Source organism: Simochromis diagramma, unplaced genomic scaffold (assembly GCF_900408965.1).
Source record: "Simochromis diagramma unplaced genomic scaffold, fSimDia1.1 OVJJ01000732.1, whole genome shotgun sequence".
Taxonomy (NCBI): domain Eukaryota; kingdom Metazoa; phylum Chordata; class Actinopteri; order Cichliformes; family Cichlidae; genus Simochromis; species Simochromis diagramma.
This window is the reverse complement of record NW_024387183.1, coordinates 199,456-222,611: the sequence shown is the minus strand read 5'-3', so window position 1 is coordinate 222,611 and position 23,156 is coordinate 199,456. Positions and strand designations below refer to the sequence as shown.

At 38.9% G+C, this 23,156-nt stretch overlaps 1 protein-coding gene across 1 annotated transcript in view; it reads right to left on the bottom strand.

Moving 5' to 3' along the window:
* The window catches only part of tnfrsf21 (tumor necrosis factor receptor superfamily, member 21), a 35,798-nt gene extending 21,310 nt beyond the window's left edge, over nt 1-14,488 (bottom strand). The window contains exon 1 of the mRNA XM_040049644.1: nt 13,953-14,488. Within this exon, the coding sequence (XP_039905578.1) occupies nt 13,953-13,988 (36 nt within the window). The 5' untranslated portion in view covers nt 13,989-14,488. The remainder of the gene's footprint in view (nt 1-13,952) is intronic.
* Between the last annotated feature and the right edge of the window lie 8,668 nt (nt 14,489-23,156).

Genomic DNA, 23,156 nt, shown 5'->3' with positions numbered 1-23,156 from the left:
TGGGCAGTTGAACCAATCAACTCAATTTGGAAGATGATAAACACATATTGACCCTCTTGATGGGAAATTTGAGTATTAAAAAAAATAACAAGATGGAACAGTCGACCGACATAAAGTATTATGCACATTGTTCAAGAAGGAATTTTCTTCTTCTTTCAATGCTCCGTGAGTGGTTTAAACCACTTACAGAGCATCGTCGACTCAGTGAGTCTACCTCGGACATATTGACTGACACAATGCCAAGTGGATTGCAACAAACTGCAGACATAATAATATCATTGAGAACACATGCTTTACACATGCTTTGGTTTCTCGTTTCAAGGACTTGAAGTGCCTCCCCAAAAGTGACAGAGAGAGTGGATAAATGTTTACAGAGTTTTTTGTTAACATGAATGTTCAAGATGTTCAATAAATATGTTAAGTGCGTAGATTTTCCCCTTTTTTTCCGAGTCTGTTTGCTAAAGCAAAATGAAATGTGATTAATATAGATTAAAAATGAATGATATTTAATTGTGATTAATCAAAATTAATCCACCGTAACCCTCTGATGAATCTGATTAAAAACTGTTGTTTGAAAGCACTAATATATGTTATGTATTAGAGTATACTTACCTATTAGTATTCAGGGAGTGCAGAATTATTAGGCAAGTTGTATTTTTGAGGAATAATGTTATTATTGAACAACAACCATGTTCTCAATGAACCCAAAAAACTCATTAATATCAAAGCTGAATGTTTTTGGAAGTAGTTTTTAGTTTGTTTTTAGTTTTAGCTATTTTAGGGGGATATCTGTGTGTGCAGGTGACTATTACTGTGCATAATTATTAGGCAACTTAACAAAAAACAAATATATACCCATTTCAATTATTTATTTTTACCAGTGAAACCAATATAACATCTCCACATTCACAAATATACATTTCTGACATTCAAAAACAAAACAAAAACAAATCAGCGACCAATATAGCCACCTTTCTTTGCAAGGACACTCAAAAGCCTGCCATCCATAGATTCTGTCAGTGTTTTGATCTGTTCACCATCAACGTTGCGTGCAGCAGCAACCACAGCCTCCCAGACACTGTTCAGAGAGGTGTACTGTTTTCCCTCCTTGTAAATCTCACATTTGATGATGGACCACAGGTTCTCAATGGGGTTCAGATCAGGTGAACAAGGAGGCCATGTCATTAGTTTTTCTTCTTTTATACCCTTTCTTGCCAGCCACGCTGTGGAGTACTTGGACGCATGTGATGGAGCATTGTCCTGCATGAAAATCATGTTTTTCTTGAAGGATGCAGACTTCTTCCTGTACCACTGCTTGAAGAAGGTGTCTTCCAGAAACTGGCAGTAGGACTGGGAGTTGAGCTTGACTCCATCCTCAACCCAAAAAGGCCCCACAAGCTCATCTTTGATGATACCAGCCCAAATCAGTACTCCACCTCCACCTTGCTGGTGTCTGAGTCGGACTGGAGCTCTCTGCCCTTTACCAATCCAGCCACGGGCCCATCCATCTGGCCCATCAAGACTCACTCTCATTTCATCAGTCCATAAAACCTTAGAAAAATCAGTCTTGAGATATTTCTTGGCCCAGTCTTGACGTTTCAGCTTGTGTGTCTTGTTAAGTGGTGGTCGTCTTTCAGCCTTTCTTACCTTGGCCATGTCTCTGAATATTGCACAACTTGTGCTTTTGGGCACTCCAGTGATGTTGCAGCTCTGAAATATGGCCAAACTGGTGGCAAGTGGCATCTTGGCAGCTGCACGCTTGACTTTTCTCAGTTCATGGGCAGTTATTTTGCGCCTTGGTTTTTCCACACGCTTCTTGCGACCCTGTTGACTATTTTGAATGAAACGCTTGATTGTTCGATGATCACGCTTCAGAAGCTTTGCAATTTTGAGACTGCTGCATCCCTCTGCAAGATATCTCACTATTTTTGACTTTTCTGAGCCTGTCAAGTCCTTCTTTTGACCCATTTTGCCAAAGGAAAGGACATTGCCTAATAATTATGCACACCTGATATAGGGTGTTGATGTCATTGGACCACACCCCTTCTCATTACAGAGATGCACATCACCTAATATGTTTAATTGGTAGTAGGCTTTCGAGCCCATACAGCTTGGAGTAAGACAACATGCATGAAGAGGATGATGTGGACAAAATACTCATTTGCCTAATAATTCTGCACTCCCTGTATAGGTTTTTTAAAAAGTTACATTTTACAGGAGAGAACCTGTGCTAAAAGATTGAAGAAAACTATTCAAATTCTCTTTGAATTTAAGCATACATTCTTTGTGTTTATTCTCCATTTACTTCATTATACTGCATAAATGTCTCTTACAAGCTTAAATATAAAGTTAAAAAAGTGTAATTGCAGCCAGACTATTGATCAAGTAATTGTGATTAATAGTGATTAATTACAGAAAATTGTGAGATTAATTAGTCATTTTTTAATCTATTGACAGCACAAATTTTAATTTATTATAATGTATTTTAATCTACTGTTGTATTGATATATTTTTCTTCTTTGGTTTCTTCCAAAGCAAAGAATTAGAGTTATCTAATTCTTTGCTTTGGAAGAAACCAAAGAAGAAAAAGATATATTGTTAGAGTCACTACTGATGATGAAATAGACCTCAGGGGGTTAACAGCCAACAGGTTGCCAGCTTGCTGTATAGAATACATCTACTCGTGTACCAGGAAGGTTTTAGCTGAGTGGTAACACCTATTGTGCTGGAAAAGACTACATAGATCCAGTGAGCCCTTAAGCACCAGTATGAACACTGACGAGACTGTGTTGATGTCACAGTTTGGCACTTTATTCTCACACAGTGAGCAGTGAAGTTCACACAGTGAACATGGCTTAAAAAATAACTATCATGTGGTCTGATGCTGGGGCAACTATCAGACGAGAGCAGCCCAAAGTATGTGTATCAGTGCAGTCTGGAGAAGACAACTAAGTGATTTTATGAAGGATTAGCTGCTATTGTGTCACAACAGAAATAAAAAAGCCAGGGAGGAGGAGGATTAGCAAAAGTGCTGACACACAGTGGGAGACAGAGACAAACACAGACAAGGATGGAGACAGAACAGGCTAACTGTGGATCTGCTTGCAGAAATGTGTGTTTAGTGGTGTTCACCACAGCAGAATGTGTGTGTGCAGAGCTAACAGGGCTGGTGGGTTTGAAGTGATGCACTGAGGGGAGAATTTAGCTGATGACGCATTTGAATGTTTGTCAACCGTGAGCATAGATTTATATCTTTCAGTGAAAGCAGGGGGTCAGAGTGATACCAATGTGGTAGGAATGGGTGGGTATAAACGGACCACACATGTATGTTTTGGTCATTGGAAATTACTTATATGAATATGTGAAGGAACTTACCACAGACTACTTGCAATTAAACAGTCAATGGAAGCCAAACTCTTTCTATGATTAGTGCTAAAAAGGATAAAGCTTTCCATTCTTTCAGGACTCTGTTGCCCTTTGCCACACCACTCCTTTGCTTCTTTGTGTTCGCTCCAAGAACCTCATCCATAAACATTAGAGCATGTTCTCGAGGCGCTACTCATAACTCACTTGCGTCACTCATGTCAATGCATTCACTCACATCAGTGTTCAAAGTGAAAACACACGCAGCAGTAAATGGAGAAATTCTGCTTGTTACAGAACACAATGGATATTTCCCCACCACGGCACCTACTGTTTGTTTATAGAATTTGATTACTGACACAGTAAGCATTTGGAGATTACCACAAGTGATGGTATTAATCAAGAGCATTCTGAAATTTTCTATCCCATTCCCCTACCATTGGTGCTGATGTTGTTATGCTGGAAGAAAAAATAAAAATTTACCATTTGGTATATATCCCTGTGCACCTTTAAGGTACAGTAAGGGATCATGAGCAACACCACCTGACTTGGACCGCTTTTCATCCCATTAAGCTAGCTGTTCAACATTAAGCTAGCTCACATATTTTGTTTGCCTACTGTTCTCGATAGCTTTTCTTCACAAATAAAATCATACAGCATGAAACTAAATAGGAAAATATTATTACTTAATTTAGTTTTTTTTAACATGAAGATCTCCACTTATGTTCACTGATTATCCTTGTTATATGTAAAAGAGATGACTGTACTTTCTCGTCATGCTGGACTATAAAGCATATACTCCTTATACATGTTTCCCCATTAATTTCATAGAATATGGTAAGTAGTCTGTGACCCTGTAAGCCTGACACAGCCGCAGATGGTAGCGACTTCCAGGTCTTAAAAGTAAATTCAACACAGAAGTGCCTGAAACTTGTAGTCTTTTTAAAGGCAACAAGGGGGCAGCAAGTGTGATTGCAAAAAATCGTCCAGTTCTATAGGAATGTAAGGGAAGATGACCTTCTTCCCAGAACCTGATTTAACCTGAACATCTCTGTAGAGATCCGAAAATGGCTTTTGTTTGATATTGTAGAATTCACTCCACACACACACTGTTTATGCTCACAGATGTCACGTTTATTTAGGGTTCTTTATGCAACAACCCACAGTCTAGTCAGCGCTGGTCTCAGCTTTTCCAACAACCCCCTTTCTCGTCTCCCGCCTCACTAAAAAGGGGAAAAAAGACCATCATCAGTCCAAACGCCACCAGCTGTGTTCTCACCTGCTTCCCAGGCACCGCCCCGTTAAGCTCACTGTACCACTCGTCCACTGCAGCTGAGCTAGGGACCACACCTCCGCCACAGATATGTTTAATAAATTTGCAAGAATTTTAACTGGATATTACGAGCATTATGTGTGTGTAAAATTTTGAAGTGAAAATGAATTTAATACAATTTGGAATAAGGCTGTAACATTGCAAAATGTGGAACAAGTGAGGTGCTCTGAATACTTTCTTGCTTAACCATCAACTGAATTCATACCTATTTAATTCTATTATATGCCCTTGTGATTTATGGGAGCTTGGTAACATTGAACAATTCTTAAAGGTGTGGAGATTCAGTAATAAGGACCAGATGTTACAGTCCCTGATAATGCATTGCTTTAAATGGAGAAAATCTTGAGGGATGGCTGTTATGAGGAAAGGCAGCCCAGACACTTCACCAGTTTGGGACACATCGTCAGTAGTGAACCTTGGATTCATCGGGTGTTTCGGCCATTATCACTAGACACCCTCATCCAAAGAGGCCCTGCCAGGGTTGATCAGGCCCCGGAGTGTGTGTTAAGCAGAACACTGCTTAAACAGAACATTTGGACCTTTAAACAAAAAACAGAACATCTCCTGGTAAAGGGAAGGATTTTATTGTATTCTATTTCTCTCATGGTAAAGCTGTTCAGGGAGCAGACTGACCTCATGACCCTTTTCTGTTTGCATCTATGCTTTTAAGCCAATGAAGGTAATTACTGCAACGGCTGTTAGTCAGCATGTTGGGGAAGTGGTGAGTAAGCTAATGGCAGCAAAGCACATGGTCCCATTTGGCTGTGTGCCCTCTGCTTTTTTTAATCCTCCCTCTTTCTGCATTTTAGATACAAGACAAACTGGCAACAAAGACACACAGGAGCAGAAGAGGAAGCAAAGTGCAGTAATGGGACTTTGTCAGGACAGACAGACGCTGTCTGAAGATCCACAATAAAACCTCAGCAGATTTAGTGTGTGAATCAATTTCTGTCTTTCCTCTGCCAGCACTCCTCCTTTTACAACAGCCTTCTCTCTCTCTGTCCACACTGTTGATGAACTACATCATTTGCCTGGTGCACAGATCTTCAATAAGAGAGTCAGACACAAATGGATTGGAAAAGACCTGGGCTATCATATGTATGTTCTGTTCCATCTCTGTAGTCCTGCCTCTGCAAACATTACTGTTGTCTGGCAGTCTCCACAAGTTACTCAACCTAACAGGCATTAACAACATACAGGGAAACCCTCACCAGCTTCCAGCCTGACCCGTTGACCTAAATCTTCATTTATAGCTACTTCACATATTCATAAAGTAGAGGTAAACCAACTTTACAATCTGAAATCCAGTTTACTACTCATAACCAGGAGCAGTCGCAGGGCTTCTTTGAAGCCAGTTGGAACAGTGGGGAACTTGGATGCATATGCACTGCTCCAAAAAATGTAAGCAAACTGTGAATCCATTTCACCTAATTCACTGCAATAGTCTCGAACCACCACTTGCTAAATAACTACCTGTTAGGGGGTGTGTCTTGCTGTTTCGCCTCACATGCACCTGTGGCCATTTACATTTGCACCAAAGCAGGTGAAATAAATTCATTTTGACTGTTTTTCAGAGAAGGGAATAAAAAACTTAAGATGCTGTGCGATCTGATTCCCCTCTTCAGTCACACACTTGTGTGAAAAAACATCTAAATGTTTTTTATAACGTCCTCCCTGCCCCCATAGAAGCATTGTACAGCTTTGACTCTGATGATCTCAACTTTGAGAATACACATTAATAAAAATAGAGATACAAGTTCTCAAAGTTGAGCTGAAAGATTTTAAACGTTAGGCCCCCTCCTCTGAATACATTGTTCACCATGTTACAGTCACTCCCTAAGTTTCCGTGAACAGAACTCATGGCCACTTGATTAATGCTCATGACAATTTGTATATTAACAATCGTGAAATTGTGGCTTGTGACTCATTGTTAGGTAATAGTGCACATGGTGCATGTTATTATGCAGTGCTATTATGCAGCGGTACTGTTTATAAGGTTGGGGAAACCTGCAGTCAGCTGAGCCTGAAGGAGTCACTTGGGTGAGTGACGAAATGTTTCTCCCACTGACAACGTTACTTCCAAATGAACAGAATCAACTTTCTGAGACATTCAGGATCTATTTATGTTTAGCTGGTGCTAGCTGAACTTGAAGGTTAAAGTTTTGCTGGTAGAAACTGTAGAGGGAATCCCAGTGGATATTTGGCTGATGTCTCTGTGACTCACAGAGTGAAGCACAGAGCAGAGGATAGAGCGAAAGATCTGAGGGTGGAGTCTTTAGCCAGGAAGCTTGTATTTACATCACAGAGGCATCAGTGTGACACCACTGCACCACCACTGCAGAGCAGGATCGCACTGAGCACTCCCACCCGCCACACACACACACACACACACAGTCACTTCCGGAAAACACAATCGACTTTGTGACTCCCTAAGCAGAAAACCTGTAATTCTACTTCCAACTGCAGCTACTGCATAGACGCCTGGGTCCCACTCTGCTCCCAAGTAGAGCCGATAGGTCAGACCATTTTCAGCATACTTACCGATTCCATAGCTTAGCAGTATTACATAGACACTACATTTGATTTTTTGAGTAGCTAAACCACAGTATTTTCCTATCAATAAAGTCAATTTAACATTTTAACTGACTTACGCTCTCAAACAAAAAAAGAAATCATGGGGAAAAAATGTGTTTAGAGGTTTGGAACACATGAGCATGTCAATTATAGGTCATGCTAACAATTCTATTGCCTCTATTTTAAATGTTTTTCCTATTTAAGCTCTAGGTTTCAGCCATCAAGCAACATGTCAGTGCAATACTGAACCACTGCAATTACCCCTTAAGGTAGTTTCGCCCTTTTTCATAGAGTCTGTATTATGAAGATCCACACACAGCCACATAGGTCCCAACAACACATCTCACTTTTAAAAGATTCTGACACCCCATTATATCTTGGGAAATAATAAGGCAACTAAGTGCAACTTCCAACTCAAGCAATAACATTTTTAAAAAGTAAGAGTAGGAAGCAGCAATAAATAAAATGTGAGGCAGAGAACATATTTCTGTAAGTTAAGCTAAAGCATTTTGATAGTGAACTCTTTCTGTTCCAGTGGAATGTGGATGATTCAGAAATCCATGAGTAATGGTATTATGCTTCCAAGTGCAGCTAATTACAGTAGTATAATAACACATCGCTAGTATTAGCTTCTTAGCAGTTAATTAGATAGAGGGTACTCACACATCTTTAACAGTGAAGGCTAACATTTTATCAAAACAAAGCTATTCAGTAAGCTTTTCACCTCTCTGAATATTTTTATGGCTACCATCAGATAGGATTTTAGAGCTTGCAGTTCTTATTCTTGGTTCTTATTCTAGTGCTGACTAGCTAGCTTGTTGAGTTGAAAAGCAGTAGCCACTTGTCACTCAAATTGGTCACCACTGAAATTTTATTATACAGCTGTGTAAAAATTTGGTTCTAGAGACAAAAGGCTTTTACACTCAGGATGCAATAATCTGTAAGAATATTGTTTTTCAGGCAGCACGGTGGCACGGTGGTTAGCACTGTTGTCGCACAGCAAGACGGTCCTGAGTTCAATTCCAACATCAGGCCGGGGTCTTTCTGTGTGGAGTTTACATGTTCTCCCCGTGTTTGCGTGGGTTCCCTCCGGGTACTCCGGCTTCCTCCCACCGTCCAAAGATATGCAGCTTGTGGGGGGAATAGGTTAATTGGATAATCCAAATTGTCACTAGGTGTGAATGTATGAATGTGAGTGCGAATGATTGTTTGTTCCTGTGTGTTGGCCCTGCGACAGACTGGCGACCTGTCCAGGGTGTACCCCGCCTCTCGCCCTATGACAGCTGGGATAGGCTCCAGCGCCCCCCGCGACCCTGAAAAGGATAAGCGAATGGATGGAATATTGTTTTTCACGCTGACCTTTTCTTATTACAGCTGTTCAGTGCAAATTCATACCACAAATTTGCAGCAACTATTTTTTTTTTCAGATCAATCATGATTTTTTGATGATCTCCCACATGTAAATAAACAGATCTGACCAATCAGATTCATTTGACAACAAGCATGCTTGTAGCTTAAAACTTGGCCAGTCGACTCTGAAATTATTTCTCTGTCTCCACAGATGTGGTCCTAGCTCTGCTAAGACTTCTGCAATGAAATCTTCAAATATGTATAAAAGCGGCTGTGATACAGCATCGGCTTCCCGGATCAAACCATGATATTCTCCCTGTTGCTGCCTTCTTCTGAGAATATAATGAACCACAAATCTCTCCTTAATTTTCTTGTTTAGAAACATCAGGAACACTTCACTGCTTAACATGTTCAACAAAGATGAATTTTTCCAAAAACACAAGGCTTTTGGTGTGGTGTTTGATCTGTTACACAAGACGTTTGCATCTGAAAGGTGATGTTCTTGATATGTAAAGCCCTCAAGACAATTGTTTGTACCAGGCTAATCACTGTTAATCACTGTTCTAAAAAGCCAGGCATTTTAGCATAGGAGTCTATAGGGACTGACTCACTTCCTCGCCAGTAGAGAAACTGCATTTTTTGTCCCTGCGATAGTTACATTTTTCATCCCTAGAAATTGACGGTTGGTTACTTTTAGTAACCAGTGGTTCCTAACTTAGGTTTATTGAAAAAACAATCCCATATAAGGTTTCCATTAACAGTGAGTGCTGCACTAGTTCAAAGATTTACTGGATACTAGAAGTGCTTTGTGAGTAAATGCTTTTGTGGATGCTGAGGCAAAACTGTTGAGTCATAGCTATTCATTCTAATGTATTTCCCAAAATCAATACAGTACTGGACTTTGCAATGCTCTATGCAAGACTTTAAATTAAGGCTTAAATATTTATGCTGAAGTAAATATGGCAAATTCCAAATTACACAAATTCCAAATGAACCCACTGACCTGAAATATGTGCAAAATGGACTGGTTCTTATATAGCGCTTTTCTACTCTGTCTGAGCACTCAATACAACTAATTCATTCACTTTTTCTAAGCTGTAAGTGCTCACTATCTAACATTCATACTCCAATGGATGCATCAGAGGGCAACATGGGGTTAGTATCTTGCCCAAGGATTGAACCCCCAACCTTCTAGTTAATAGCTGACCTGCTCTACCACCTGAGCTACAGCCACCCCAGACAGACAGAAGCACATTTAAATGCTTTTACACATCCCACCAATGGTCAAAACCATGCAGGTAAAATACGCAACGTGTGACTGCTTTCACCCCGTCAGAGGCATAGTGACTGTCTTCGAGACTTGTGATCTGAAGCTACTGCCGCTGTGCTGCACAACGTGAACACATCCTGTGACAAGACTTATGATTAGTGCTTACAAGGATTACAACAGAACAGGAAGTGGACTGTTGGTGAGAACTTTTCCATGCATCAATCTCGCATTTTTTTTACATAATAGAAATACATGACTCATTTTAATAAATGACTTCATTAACTGCACACAGTCGGTCATGACAGAAACAATCAGTTACTGTTTAGGATGTTGTGCGTGTTTTGTGTGTGTGTGCTTGAAACTGTTATGTAACAAGGTGCGTGCATACACTACATGGGTAGGATGTTTGTGGCAGACAACATTAGACTGTAACTACTATCCAAATTTAAGTAATGCACATAAGCAAACATGCATGGATAGACACACACTAGCAAACAAACAGTGAGCAAAAACACACATGCTTGCACCTGCACATGGTCTTATTAACCAGCGAACACACACACACATTTACCCAGCACCTGTTGCTGCATATCCTCGTGTCACTGCTCACTGGGAGAAAGAGACTCTGTTTGGATTCAGTCGCGCTGAACATATCACTCACAATAGGCAGCAATGATTATTCCTGTAGATGCTTATTGAGTTTATTGCTAATGAGTGAATAATGGCAGGACTGCCTGATGGGCTCATTGTGTTTGTTTTCAAGTGTTGCAAGAATATTTGGTTTTTTTTAGAGTGTTTGAGGTTAAACAGTACTGAAATATGCCATTAGCTGGGGTCGCCATTCAGCAGTACCGATGATTTTATGTCATTAGCACTAATCAGTACTAATCTAATAATTTAAATAAAAAATAGATGGATGCAGTCAATAAATTAAGTGATGTAGTTTTTTTATGTTGCTATTGATTGACTGTGGTCTGTCTTATTAAATTAATAAAATGGGTTACTCTTTTAGACATTCAAATAGTGCCAAATCACAGCAACACTTGCCTCAAAGCGCTTTATATTGTAGGGTAAAGACTCCCAACAATCATACAATCCCCTATGAGCAAGCACTTTTCAACAGTGGGAAAGAAAAACTCCCTTTTAACAGGAAGAAACCACCGACAGAACTAGGCAAGCTCAGGGAAAGATGGCCATCTGCCATTTCATATTTTAATGCCAATTGAAGTATGGATTTTTTTAGTTGGCATACACAAACAGAATTTGTTCTCGTTTCTCAATCTATCCCTAACCCTACTAAAGCTGAACCCTAAAGGCCACCTAGTGAAAAAATGTCACGGAATCCCGAAATTTTGGATGCAGATTTGTTGGGTAACATATAGAAACATCAGCAGCATTGAGTGTTTATGAAAAATTTGTCCTCGAAAAATGCACTGTGAAAAAATGTAAAGTGATGATGAGCCGGTCCTGAAAAAGAAAAAAACAGAGATTCATGGTTCATCCAATTCTCACAAGAAGGCAGCACCAGGGAGAAGTTCATGGTTTGATCCATGAGTTAAAGCTATAACACTTTTGTGCATATTTTAGGATGTCAGTGGGTCAGTTTAAGCTTTTCGTGACAGAGTTGGGACCACAACAGGTTCTAACTGATTCTATCTGATCACGGGTCTGATGTAAAATAGTAATATTCTATCTGATCACGGGTCTGATGTAAAATAGTAATATTTAACTATTTCTATATCGTTGTATGTTCAGTACCAATGTACGTTTGAACTACGAGCGCACCAAATGGTCTCATTGGTCTGTTTTTTGCGTCCAAACAATCTGAAAAATCAAGTATGATCCAAAAACATTAATTCCACAAATTCATCCTGTGAAAACACGCAGTCTGTACTGCATTAAAAAAAGGTGAGTGTGAATAATATTCACACACGACTTGTTTACACAACTCTTCTCTGGGAGCTGGTGGATGGCCACTAGTTAATTTAGAAAATGCTTCAAAATAACTGCTCAAGGAAGTTAATTAGTTGTCATGATATTATTAATGGCTGGATTCCATTTAACATCACCGCAGAACAAAATGGAAAATAACATAATTAAAAGTGTTTATTTATTTATTTACTTTTTTGTATGTCACTGCCATCTTTGCTAATGTCTGACTTTTCACATGCCATGCCTCTCTCTTAAACTGTCTCTGGTATCATACAAGGTGAATTTCTTGTGATATCATTCACTATTGGACAATGATTTATAATCTCATGTTTTGAAGCATCAGGCTGAGTGTTTTCACAGTTTTCACATCCTGGTCTTTTGAAACCAGATGTGATGAGAAAGGGGCGTGTCATAAATGCACAATTTACTGAGCCCATAAGTTAAGTAGGAAAGTGTTTCCATGGATAAAGTCAGAAAGCCATTTTCCTATAGACTTCTATAAGATTCCATTGCAAGTTTTTTGCTAAGCATCAAACCTTGGTGGCCAATAAACAGAAAACGTGTTTAAGGCACTTTGCATTGGCTTTACTTTTTATACATTTTAGAGATTTTACTTTTACATTGGCTGTGGTCTTATTTTAAAATATGTTGTAAAGAAGAAAAAAAAGCATAAAAGCTTAAAAGTGAAACCCAAAACCTGAGCATGTTTATTAATGACCAAACCAAGGATTTGAAGTTGTATCTGTACTTTACATCATCCATTGCAGACTATTAGCCCACTAGTCTAATGCAATACATTGTAAAACATGCCATTACCCTAGCAGTTGTCTGTCTGTTTTCCAACAGGCAACATGACATGACACAGGCAACTGGCAAATTCAAAGCAACAACTAAAGTTTCATGCAACAACTCGGACTAAACCTGATCTCACTTTTGTTGGGACACTTTTTTTTAAAAAATGCATAAATAGATATACAATAGACAGAATGCAGCTGACAGTGTTTGTAGCCTAACACGTGTAAGGTCCACACAAATCAGTTCTTATGGAGATAATTAGATGACACCATTAACATCACACAGACAGACCCTTGCATAGAGGTATAGCCATGCAGTAGTGTTAAGTATAAATTGTGTGTTAGTCCTGCCAGCATGCTCCAAACCTTTTATATTGCATTGCAGTAGATCATAGCAGATGGTACTTTTTAATTGCTTGTTTGAAACTCCTAGTGGAGATGTTAAATTGTTATTACCCCTTAGTCACATGCATTACCCACTGCAGTAAAGCAGAGGTTTAAAGCTTTAAATCGTTTGAAAATAAAAATCAAATATAATATATAATCATGGCAAAAGCTTTTTTTTTTCAAATAAATTATTTTTTTAAACGCTAGAAATACACCAAGCTCGAAGCTATGAACTCCATAAAATTGCCCTGATGAAATAAGTATGATGTCTACTGAGGGAAACACTTCACTCTTTTTAGCACATGTCAACATGACTGGGAGGAGACAAAGGCACAGTCTCATCTGCCCGAAGGCTGGAATGATGACACTAACTATATTAAAAAGCATGAAAACATCAGCTCACCCATCCCTAAAACTTGAGTGATGGCCATAATAATAATAATAATAATAATAATAATAATACTTTGACTTTTTAAAATGAAAATCAAGTGGAATTGTAAAACAACCATTACTTTTTTTTTTTTACAGTTTTAAATTATTTAATTATTTGTTTGTGTGTTTAAATATCTAGAGCCATATTCTTTATCAGCTGTGACAAAAACCTATCAGTTTAAACTCCGCTGACTGACGTTTTAATTGTTCGCAGTGCAACAGGGCTAAACAACAGACTGTTGAGTGGCATTTCTTTCTCCATCTTTCCACTGACTGAGACTCGTGACACAGTTTTCAAACGTTGAGCTGAAAAAATAATAAATGAGTGAAAAAATAACGAAATAAATTCTTCACGTGTCAACTCTTAAAGAAATTTGGATAATTCATTTTAAGTTGAATCAGAGCAGGGGGCAAAAAAACAGGCACTGGCCCTTTAAATGAAGAACCTGCTAGAGCAGTACTTAGAATAAAGAAAGAAAAACATGCACGGAGGTGAATTGAAATGGGATGTACTCACCACTGCGGATACACACATGGCAGGCATGGTCCTCATTTAGAGTATACAGATGAAGGTCGAGCAGAGGTCCAAGGTGACGGCCTGAGAAAGACTTCTCATCTATAGATGTTAGTCATCATCATCATCATCGTCCTCCTCAGTTTACCGGAGGAGAGAAGCTGAGCCCGGCTCTGAGCAGCGACAGTCTCCACTGCAGTGTTTTATAGTCTGTGTCTCCAGGTGAACCGGTTTTAGATGCGAGGTGAGGGTCTGCTTCACAGACAACGCTGTGGTAATTCCCATAGCGATGATGGATGGGGGCATACACCGGGACCGCCGCCTCGCCCTGTCCTGGCTTGTCAGCGTGCAGTGCGGCTCTCCGTCCGCTCTGCAGTCCTCCACAGACACTGCTGACGTAAAGCGAGAGGCGGGACTTAGCGAAGGGCTGTCGGCCAATCCCAGTCACGAATGAGTCGTGCACGTGTATTGAACCCCGCTTCTGGTTAGGAAAACAGGGGTTGCAGTGGAAGTGAGTTAAGGCTGTTACCAGAGGCGGAGCCAGACATTTGAAACACCCAGGGCTTAGCCCTAAAGGGTAGTATGCATGTGGGATTTTTTTTTTTTTTTTTTTTTTGGGGGGGGGGGGGGTTAGAAATGACTGAAAGATTAATAGGCTCTGTTTTGAGTTTTGTTCAAAAAAGAATGACTTCATATAGGGAAAATATATATATAATATATATATATACCACACTACACTTATTTTTTTAATTCTACCAAAGTACACTATTTAGATTGAGAAAAGTTTATATAATTATTTAGCCTTGTTGTGCAAACAAGCCTGCATAACTTAATAAATATAGAATTTGAAAAATAGCAAACCTAAAAAGAAACACTAGGTACGAGATACATGAGTACCTATGATACGGTGATACTTTTGGTAAACAACCATTTGACTAACATGTGTGTCTCACCTGCTCTTGTTCCATCTCTGTTCTGTCCTCATTCTCCATCTCCCTCTCTGTTACTCTCTCTCCCTCTTTGTGCTGACAATCATCAAATATACAGTTGAAACTACATATTTATGTACTCTTCAGATCAAAACACAAACACTTTTTTAATTGTAACATCAAATCAGACTAAATGTTTATTTTTTTAGATTGATAAATATAAAAAACATATTTGTTAACTTTAAGAGTAAAGAGGGAAACTATCTGTATTTCTTAATTGTAAATGGCACCAAATTGTATTCAAAATTGAGCCACACTTATGGAGCTCCACAGTTCTTTTCCTGGTGTTTTGGTTGACATCTCTTGATTTTCCCATGTCAAAGAAACAGGCTCTGTGTTTTGCCTTATATGCATCCACAGCTGTGCCACCAATTTACTCACATGGACTCTACTAACCTATCAGAAGCTTCTTCACCTCAGAATGGAATCGTCTGGAGTTTTCTTATTAATTAACAAACTTAGTGTATATGTACTCCTAAATTTGATCAAAGTGATAAAAAATAGACAGCTCTGTCTCTCTTTATTCTGACATTTAACTAATTCAAAATATATTTCAATATTTATCTAAAACAAAAGTTTACTCTAAATTGATGTTGTACAGTAAAAATGTTTTATGTTTTCTCCCTAAAGTGTATGTAAATATCTGGTTACAAATGTGAATATCCTGCTGTGTACTGAAATCCCTCTTGTTTTGCATAGAAATATACTGAACAACATACAAAGCATAATATATAAAATAACATTTACCTGAGTTTTTTCTTTGAAAGAACCCTCTAATGTCCATTCTTATATTTCAGTACATAACTGAAACCGATTTAGCCGGGGAGGGTAAGAACTGAAAATATGAAATAAACACACGTAAGCTAAGACTCTAAAAAAAATAGCATTTGTTCGGCTTTTCATTTCGCCATTTGTTGATTAACTTGAAGAGCAAGTAACGTAATATTGGTCAAGTGATCAGTTTGATATCAATCTTTCGTGATTCACCGTCATATTTACATTATTTGTACGGTATGAATGATTTGCTTTGGTACCTGGTCAAACTTAAGCTCTCCTTAGTATGGCTGGCTCCGTTTCTCCAACAGCGCACTCACAGGCAGCAGCTGCCCCGCCCCCTCGCTCAGTCACTTAGTGCCTGAGCTCGGATCATACCAATATCAGGGGGGATTCACACACAGTCGTAAATTCCCACAGTGTGCACTATGTGCTTCGAATATTGTGTGTACTTTTTGTTTTATACAGTGTCAGCCAGGCATCTAACTATGAAAAAATTACACTCCAAAAGACCCCGGGCTTCTGACAAAACAACCCGGGCTTAAGCCCAGTAAGCCACCCCCACGCTCCGCCCCTGGCTGTTACCAACAATGTCAAGACAGTGTCCTCGGTGTGCAGTGAGTGTATAAGACAACAGTCTGCTGTTATGTAACATGCTTTAAAAGACAAGGCGTTCTGCTGTATTAGTCACAGTAAAAACGACACCTGTCGTAGCCAAGTTAGCCCCAGTGTGCCCATGTACAGTCATGGTGTCACAGCCTTAACCAGTATTTTTTTCTGGAAAAGTAAATGAAGATGCTTAAATTTATGTAATGCTAGACAATTACAGTTTCGGCCACAGCTGTTCTCAAAGTGTCTCTCAAATCTACTGTCCAACTAGATGGGTAAATTTCCCAACCCTGGGACTAATAAAGGCTAGCTTATCTATCTTATGTTTTGAAATGATAAATGAATAGTTTTTCTTGTTTTTACAAACCTGCGATTCTGTGTTGGGCCAAACAAAGAAAAATGGCTCCTCTCAGCTGTAAGTACTGAATCTGCCACGTTTGGAGGCTCAAAAAGTGTTTTTAAATTGCGTATTTAAATTACACATAATTACAAAAAACCCAATTTATTTACGGTGTAAGGAACACTTAAACTGCTTCTTTATACAAGTATTTAATCATTTAAGGCATGTAGACATGATCTAGACAAGCTCTTCAAGTTCAAACAGAGCATCGGAATTAAAGGTGATTTAAGTGAATTTGATAATGGCATGGTTGTTGGCAGAGATGGGCAGTAACGCGATTCGATTACTTTTTTCAGGTAATGAATGGATAATATAACGAGTGCGGGAGATAGTATGACTGTGCAGCATTTAAAGCGTGGAAGTACTGACCTTACTTTGAGTTTGATTCTGTAAAAAGTGACAAAAACATTAGCATCTGTGCACTGCGTAGGAAGAAAACTTCTTTTCTTTTCTACAGCGAAAACCCCGTAAACTTCCGAGCAAGTAGTGATGCGCGAATCATGAACGAATCGTTCAATACTCGAGAATCACTTTACTGACTCATGAATCATGATTCACAAGCCCAACCGACTCACTGACTCATCCCTGTTGCTGTTAGCAGCAATGTATCTAGCTTATAATTAAATTGTGGAGAAAAACACAACATCCAGTATCTTAACAAAAAACATTCTGCGCTGAACTGGAAGAAAAAACCCTGAGTAGAAGCTCACATCAAGAAAATAGCTCCTCGGTTCACAGTAGCATCGCTCTGCTAACATGCTAACCGCACATTTGAGCTACTCACCCCCTCCCTTCCTGTGCTGAATCATAGAGCGAAGGAATCACTCACTCACTCACTAACCCCCTCCCTCCTGTGCTGAATCATAAGCGTAAGCGAATCACTCAGGACTTGCTCACCCCTCCCTCCTGTGCTGAATCATAGAGCAAACGAATCACTCACTCACTCACTCACCTCCTCCCTTCTGGCTCACAGCTTCTTCTTCTTCTTCTTCTTGGTTGGCAACCAATGTTAAGGCGCATTACCGCCCCCTGGCTCACATTTCAGTGGACATTTAGATGAGAAAATATATATTTAACATCTAAGGAAAATACTAATAATTAAAAATAAACCAAATAAATGTTTATTAAGCAATTTTGATAGGAAATTGCTTAATTTTTGAAATGTTTTTGCTCTTTTTTGCTCTATAAAATAGTTGTTGTTTTTTTAGAATCATTCATCTTAGCAGTAGGATTTACATGAAAAGAGAAACAAATTAAGTTTGAGTGAAAATGTAAATTTTTTGCACTCTCTGGTCCACTGACTCAGTGAATCAAATTACTCAAAAAACCCGATTCACTTTGGTGAGTGACTCATTAACACTCGATTCAGTAAAAAGAATCAAATTTACCATCACTACGAGCAAGCACCAAGTGCACTGCCACGGAAATGTGAAATGCACAGAGAAACTCCTGGATCCTTCCACTGAAATGACCGCTGCACCAGGGCAAACCTCCGCCTGCCCCACTCCTGCTAAACAGGTAAAAATAGAGCAACAGGACCGCTGAGTCTTTGATTTTATTTATTTTCTGCTGTTTTACTTGCATCTATTTTAAAGAGTGAGTGTAAACACAAAAACTATTTTACTTTATATGCTGGAATATGCATAAAATAGGTTTAAATGTTAAACAAATTGCTTCCAGTCAGAGAATGTTGCATATAATTAAATTTTTGTTTGATGCATAAAGTTAAAAGATTAAAACTAATAAAACTAGTTTTAAACTCCCATGGGGCTTAAAATCTGGGACTCTCCATCAGTTGCTCTTAGAGTCGAAGAAGCTTCTGGGATGAGGGGTGAAACGACTTCAAGGAAACTTAAAGAAGTCCAGATGTTCTCCTTTCCAAGCTTCTTAGATTACGATGACCTGGATGACTTAAAACCTTCACAGGCATATTTAAATACAGTATTGTTGCTGACCATGTCCATCCCTTTATGACTACATGCTAGTCATAAAGGGATGGACAGCAGTTAAGTGATGACTTATGAACTCTGTGTTTATTCAGGCTGTTCTCTTTTTAACATGTTTTAATTCTTTGTATCTTGTTTTATTTAATCTAAACAAGCCCCTAACAAAAAGTCAGTGATCACTGTCCACCTCTCTGGGTTTTTATTACCACTATTCATCAGCAGCATGTTTTAAAGCTCAGTTTTTAAAACCGTACAATGTAACTACAGCCAGACATCCAATATTTGATCAGGTCAAAAAAGAATCACTCTGTGGCTAACAAAGATTTGAATGAGTACATGAAGCTGAGGATCATTAATTTTTTAACTTAACTTTTATTGAGGGGGAAAAAGTCAGTGTTCATCCTCTAGCTTCACTGTGCTAATACGTTTATATTATCCTAACCGTAGCCCTGTAGCTATTAGAGATGGACCGATCCAATATTACGTATCGGTATCGGTCTGATACTGACCTAAATTACTGGATCAGATTTTGGAGAGAAATAAAAAATGTAATCCGATCCATTAAATATCAAAAAAGCACCTCACAAAACTTGCGACACGGCGTAACTTGGCTCATAACCATAGCACTTTGGAGCAGTATGCGTCACGTGATAGCGCAGCTGTGTGTATTTGTGGCCTCGGAACCAAACCGGCATTTCATCTCCGAGAAAGTTATCTCAGAGAGAATTAAAGCAAGTGTGTAAGTTCATCTCTGAATGTTTGTAAAGCATTCCAGCGTTAAGCTTAACAACCAATATATGGAGCGACTGCCTCTTCTCTCTCCCTCCCTCTCCTGCTGCTACTTCAATCGTGAAACTGATCAATGATCAGCTGATCGGCTTTTCTGTCGCGAGTCTGTCTCTCTTGTTTGTTTATCGCCCACTTCACGCCAGAAAGAGGAAACCAGCGGCTGAACAACAGCAGCACGTTTAAGCTTGATAAGCTGTTGTTAGAATGTATTTAATATTACTTTCTAAATGGTAAATTATAGAAAGTAATACTTTCTACACCAGGATCCTCTTCTACGTAGCTGACGGCTGGTAACTGTGCAGGGGCGGATCTAGCAAAGTTTAGCCAGGGGGGCCTATAGGGCATTAACATGGAAAAGGGGGGCACAAATACATACTTTTCTTTCTTATTCTCATTTAAAATGTCTAGCTTTTAATAAATAATTATCTGAATCTTACACCCAAAGTTTTAATCTGATGTAAAATGTATAGAAGTCCATTACTGTATATAGTAACTATTAAGTCTAATATACAGGGAGTGCAGAATTATTAGGCAAGTTGTATTTTTGAGGAATAATTTTATTATTGAACAACAGCCATGTTCTCAATGAACCCAAAAAACTCATTAATATTAAAGCTGAATGTTTTTGGAAGTAGTTTTTAGTTTGTTTTTAGTTTTAGCTATTTTAGGGGGATATCTGTGTGTGCAGGTGACTATTACTGTGCATAATTATTAGGCAACTTAACAAAAAACAAATATATACCCATTTCAGTTATTTATTTTTACCAGTGAAACCAATATAACATCTCCACATTCACAAATATACATTTCTGACATTCAAAAACAAAACAAAAACAAATCAGCGACCAATATAGCCACCTTTCTATTCAAGGACACTCAAAAGCCTGCCATCCATGGATTCTGTCAGTGTTTTGATCTGTTCACCATCAACATTGCGTGCAGCAGCAACCACAGCCTCCCAGACACTGTTCAGAGAGGTGTACTGTTTTCCCTCCTTGTAAATCTCACATTTGATGATGGACCACAGGTTCTCAATGGGGTTCAGATCAGGTGAACAAAGAGGCCATGTCATTAGTTTTTCTTCTTTTATACCCTTTCTTGCCAGCCACGCTGTGGAATACTTGGACGCATGTGATGGAGCATTGTCCTGCATGAAAATCATGTTTTTCTTGAAGGATGCAGACTTCTTCCTGTACCACTGCTTGAAGAAGGTGTCTTCCAGAAACTGGCAGTAGGACTGGGAGTTGAGCTTGACTCCATCCTCAACCCGAAAAGGCCCCACAAGCTCATCTTTGATGATACCAGCCCAAACCAGTATTCCACCTCCACCTTGCTGGCATCTGAGTTGGACTGGAGCTCTCTGCCCATTACCAATCCAGCCACGGGCCATCCATCTGGCCCATCAAGACTCACTCTCATTTCATCAGTCCATAAAACCTTAGAAAAACCAGTCTTGAGATATTTCTTGGCCCAGTCTTGACGTTTCAGCTTGTGTGTCTTGTTCAGTGGTGGTCGTCTTTCAGCCTTTCTTACCTTGGCCATGTCTCTGAGTATTGCACAACTTGTGCTTTTGGGCACTCCAGTGATGTTGCAGCTCTGAAATATGGCCAAACTGGTGGCAAGTGGCATCTTGGCAGCTGCACGCTTGACTTTTCTCAGTTCATGAGCAGTTATTTTGCGCCTTGGTTTTTCCACACGCTTCTTGCGACCCTGTTGACTATTTTGAATGAAACGCTTGATTGTTCGATGATCACGCTTCAGAAGCTTTGCAATTTTGAGACTGCTGCATCCCTCTGCAAGATATCTCACTATTTTTGACTTTTCTGAGCCTGTCAAGTCCTTCTTTTGACCCATTTTGCCAAAGCAAAGGACATTGCCTAATAATTATGCACACCTGATATAGGGTGTTGATGTCATTAGACCACACCCCTTCTCATTACAGAGATGCACATCACCTAATATGCTTAATTGGTAGTAGGCTTTCGAGCCTATACAGCTTGGAGTAAGACAACATGCATGAAGAGGATGATGTGGACAAAATACTCATTTGCCTAATAATTCTGCACTCCCTGTATACCCTAGTAAGCTAGTACTTTTTCCTTTGGGAAGGTACAATCTGTGCAGTCTGCAGTTCTGTTGAAGAAAGGTGTTGAATCTATTTAATTATCCTTGAAAAATAATTGATTTCTGTGGTTCCCTATTTTTTTTTTTTTTTTTTTTTGCTAGGAGTTTGCAACCCTATTAGTTAGGTTGCTTACTCTTTAAATTACCAGAATAAAGAGGATGGAGTAGGTTTAAGTTTATTAAATTGATCAGTGTTGCTGAACTATGAAATATTTTGGGTGCAGTGTATTTTTTACATACAGGTATAACAGAATAGCCTTAGTGTTTTGTTTTAAACTTGAGTATGAACTTGTACAAAATGCAGCAAGATATTAAAAAAAACAGTTTTATTGATTAAAAAAACACACTATATCGGATTCATATCGGTATCGGCTGATATCCAAATTTATGATATCGGTATCGGACATAAAAAAGTGGTATCGTGCCATCTCTAGTAGCTATCCACCACATAGCACACCATTACATTCCAGCTAGCCCACCCAACTTCAGTAATCCTTCAAATGTTGCTGCAGTTTGATTTTCTGTCTTCATTTATGTCCAAAGTGATATCAGAGCTCTACCTTTTCATTTTTCCGAAATCTCTGTCAGAACTTGACGAATGTTTCTAATGTAAGGTTTAAATGTAGTTTTACTGCATCTTTACATTTGCTGATGACAATTTGTGTGATACACACCACACATTCAGCTTTTTACACATAGCTCCAGAGGCCTTAGTCATTTGTGTCATTTGTTCCTAATTGTAACTCTACCATCTGAATCTTGCAATAGAAACCAAGACTTGTCAGACCAGGCGATATTTTTGTTCTATTTTCTGGTTTACATTATACTAGATGGTTACTCCATTTCTCCCAAAATGGCACTGGGGTATTCTGAATGTATTTTGCTATTTTTAGAAATTGCTTAGTCTTGGAGCCCAGCATATGAATCATTTATCAGCCTTTTCAGTTCTGCATTCTCTCCGTGGGATCCAAGGTATGATTTTTATGGGGAAAACAGATAAAGGAAGCTACTCTGTGACTGAGAGAGTAGTATCTGAAGCACTATCATACATTTGATAATGAAAATGACAAATCTAACACTCGTTTGTAAATCCGCTTCAGCTTTCTCTATGTCATCGCTACATTTTGGTTTTAAATTAAAAAGGTGTGGAACCAAGAATCCGGTTTGGCCCTAAGATAAAACACCACCAGTGTTGGGAAGGTTACTTTTAAAATGTATTCCACTACAGATTGCAAAATACATGCCCCAAAATATATTTTGTAACGTATTCCTCAATGCATTACTCAATGAGAGTAACGTATTCTGAATACTTTGGATTACTTAATATATTGTCGCGCTTTTTACAACTACCTAAATGTACTATAGCTGTGTGATTTATTACTATTACTGAAGGCTAATCGCCATACCAATAGCAACTAGATTTTTAAATCTTAATATAAAATGAGTAACAGTAGGGTGGACATTGAGTAAGGCTGCACTTTTTGCAGCAATCTTGTATTCCGCCCATATATAAAACAGGTCCGCAACTCCAAACTGTAGTAAAGGGACCTCTGGTTAATACAACGGGTTCTGTTTC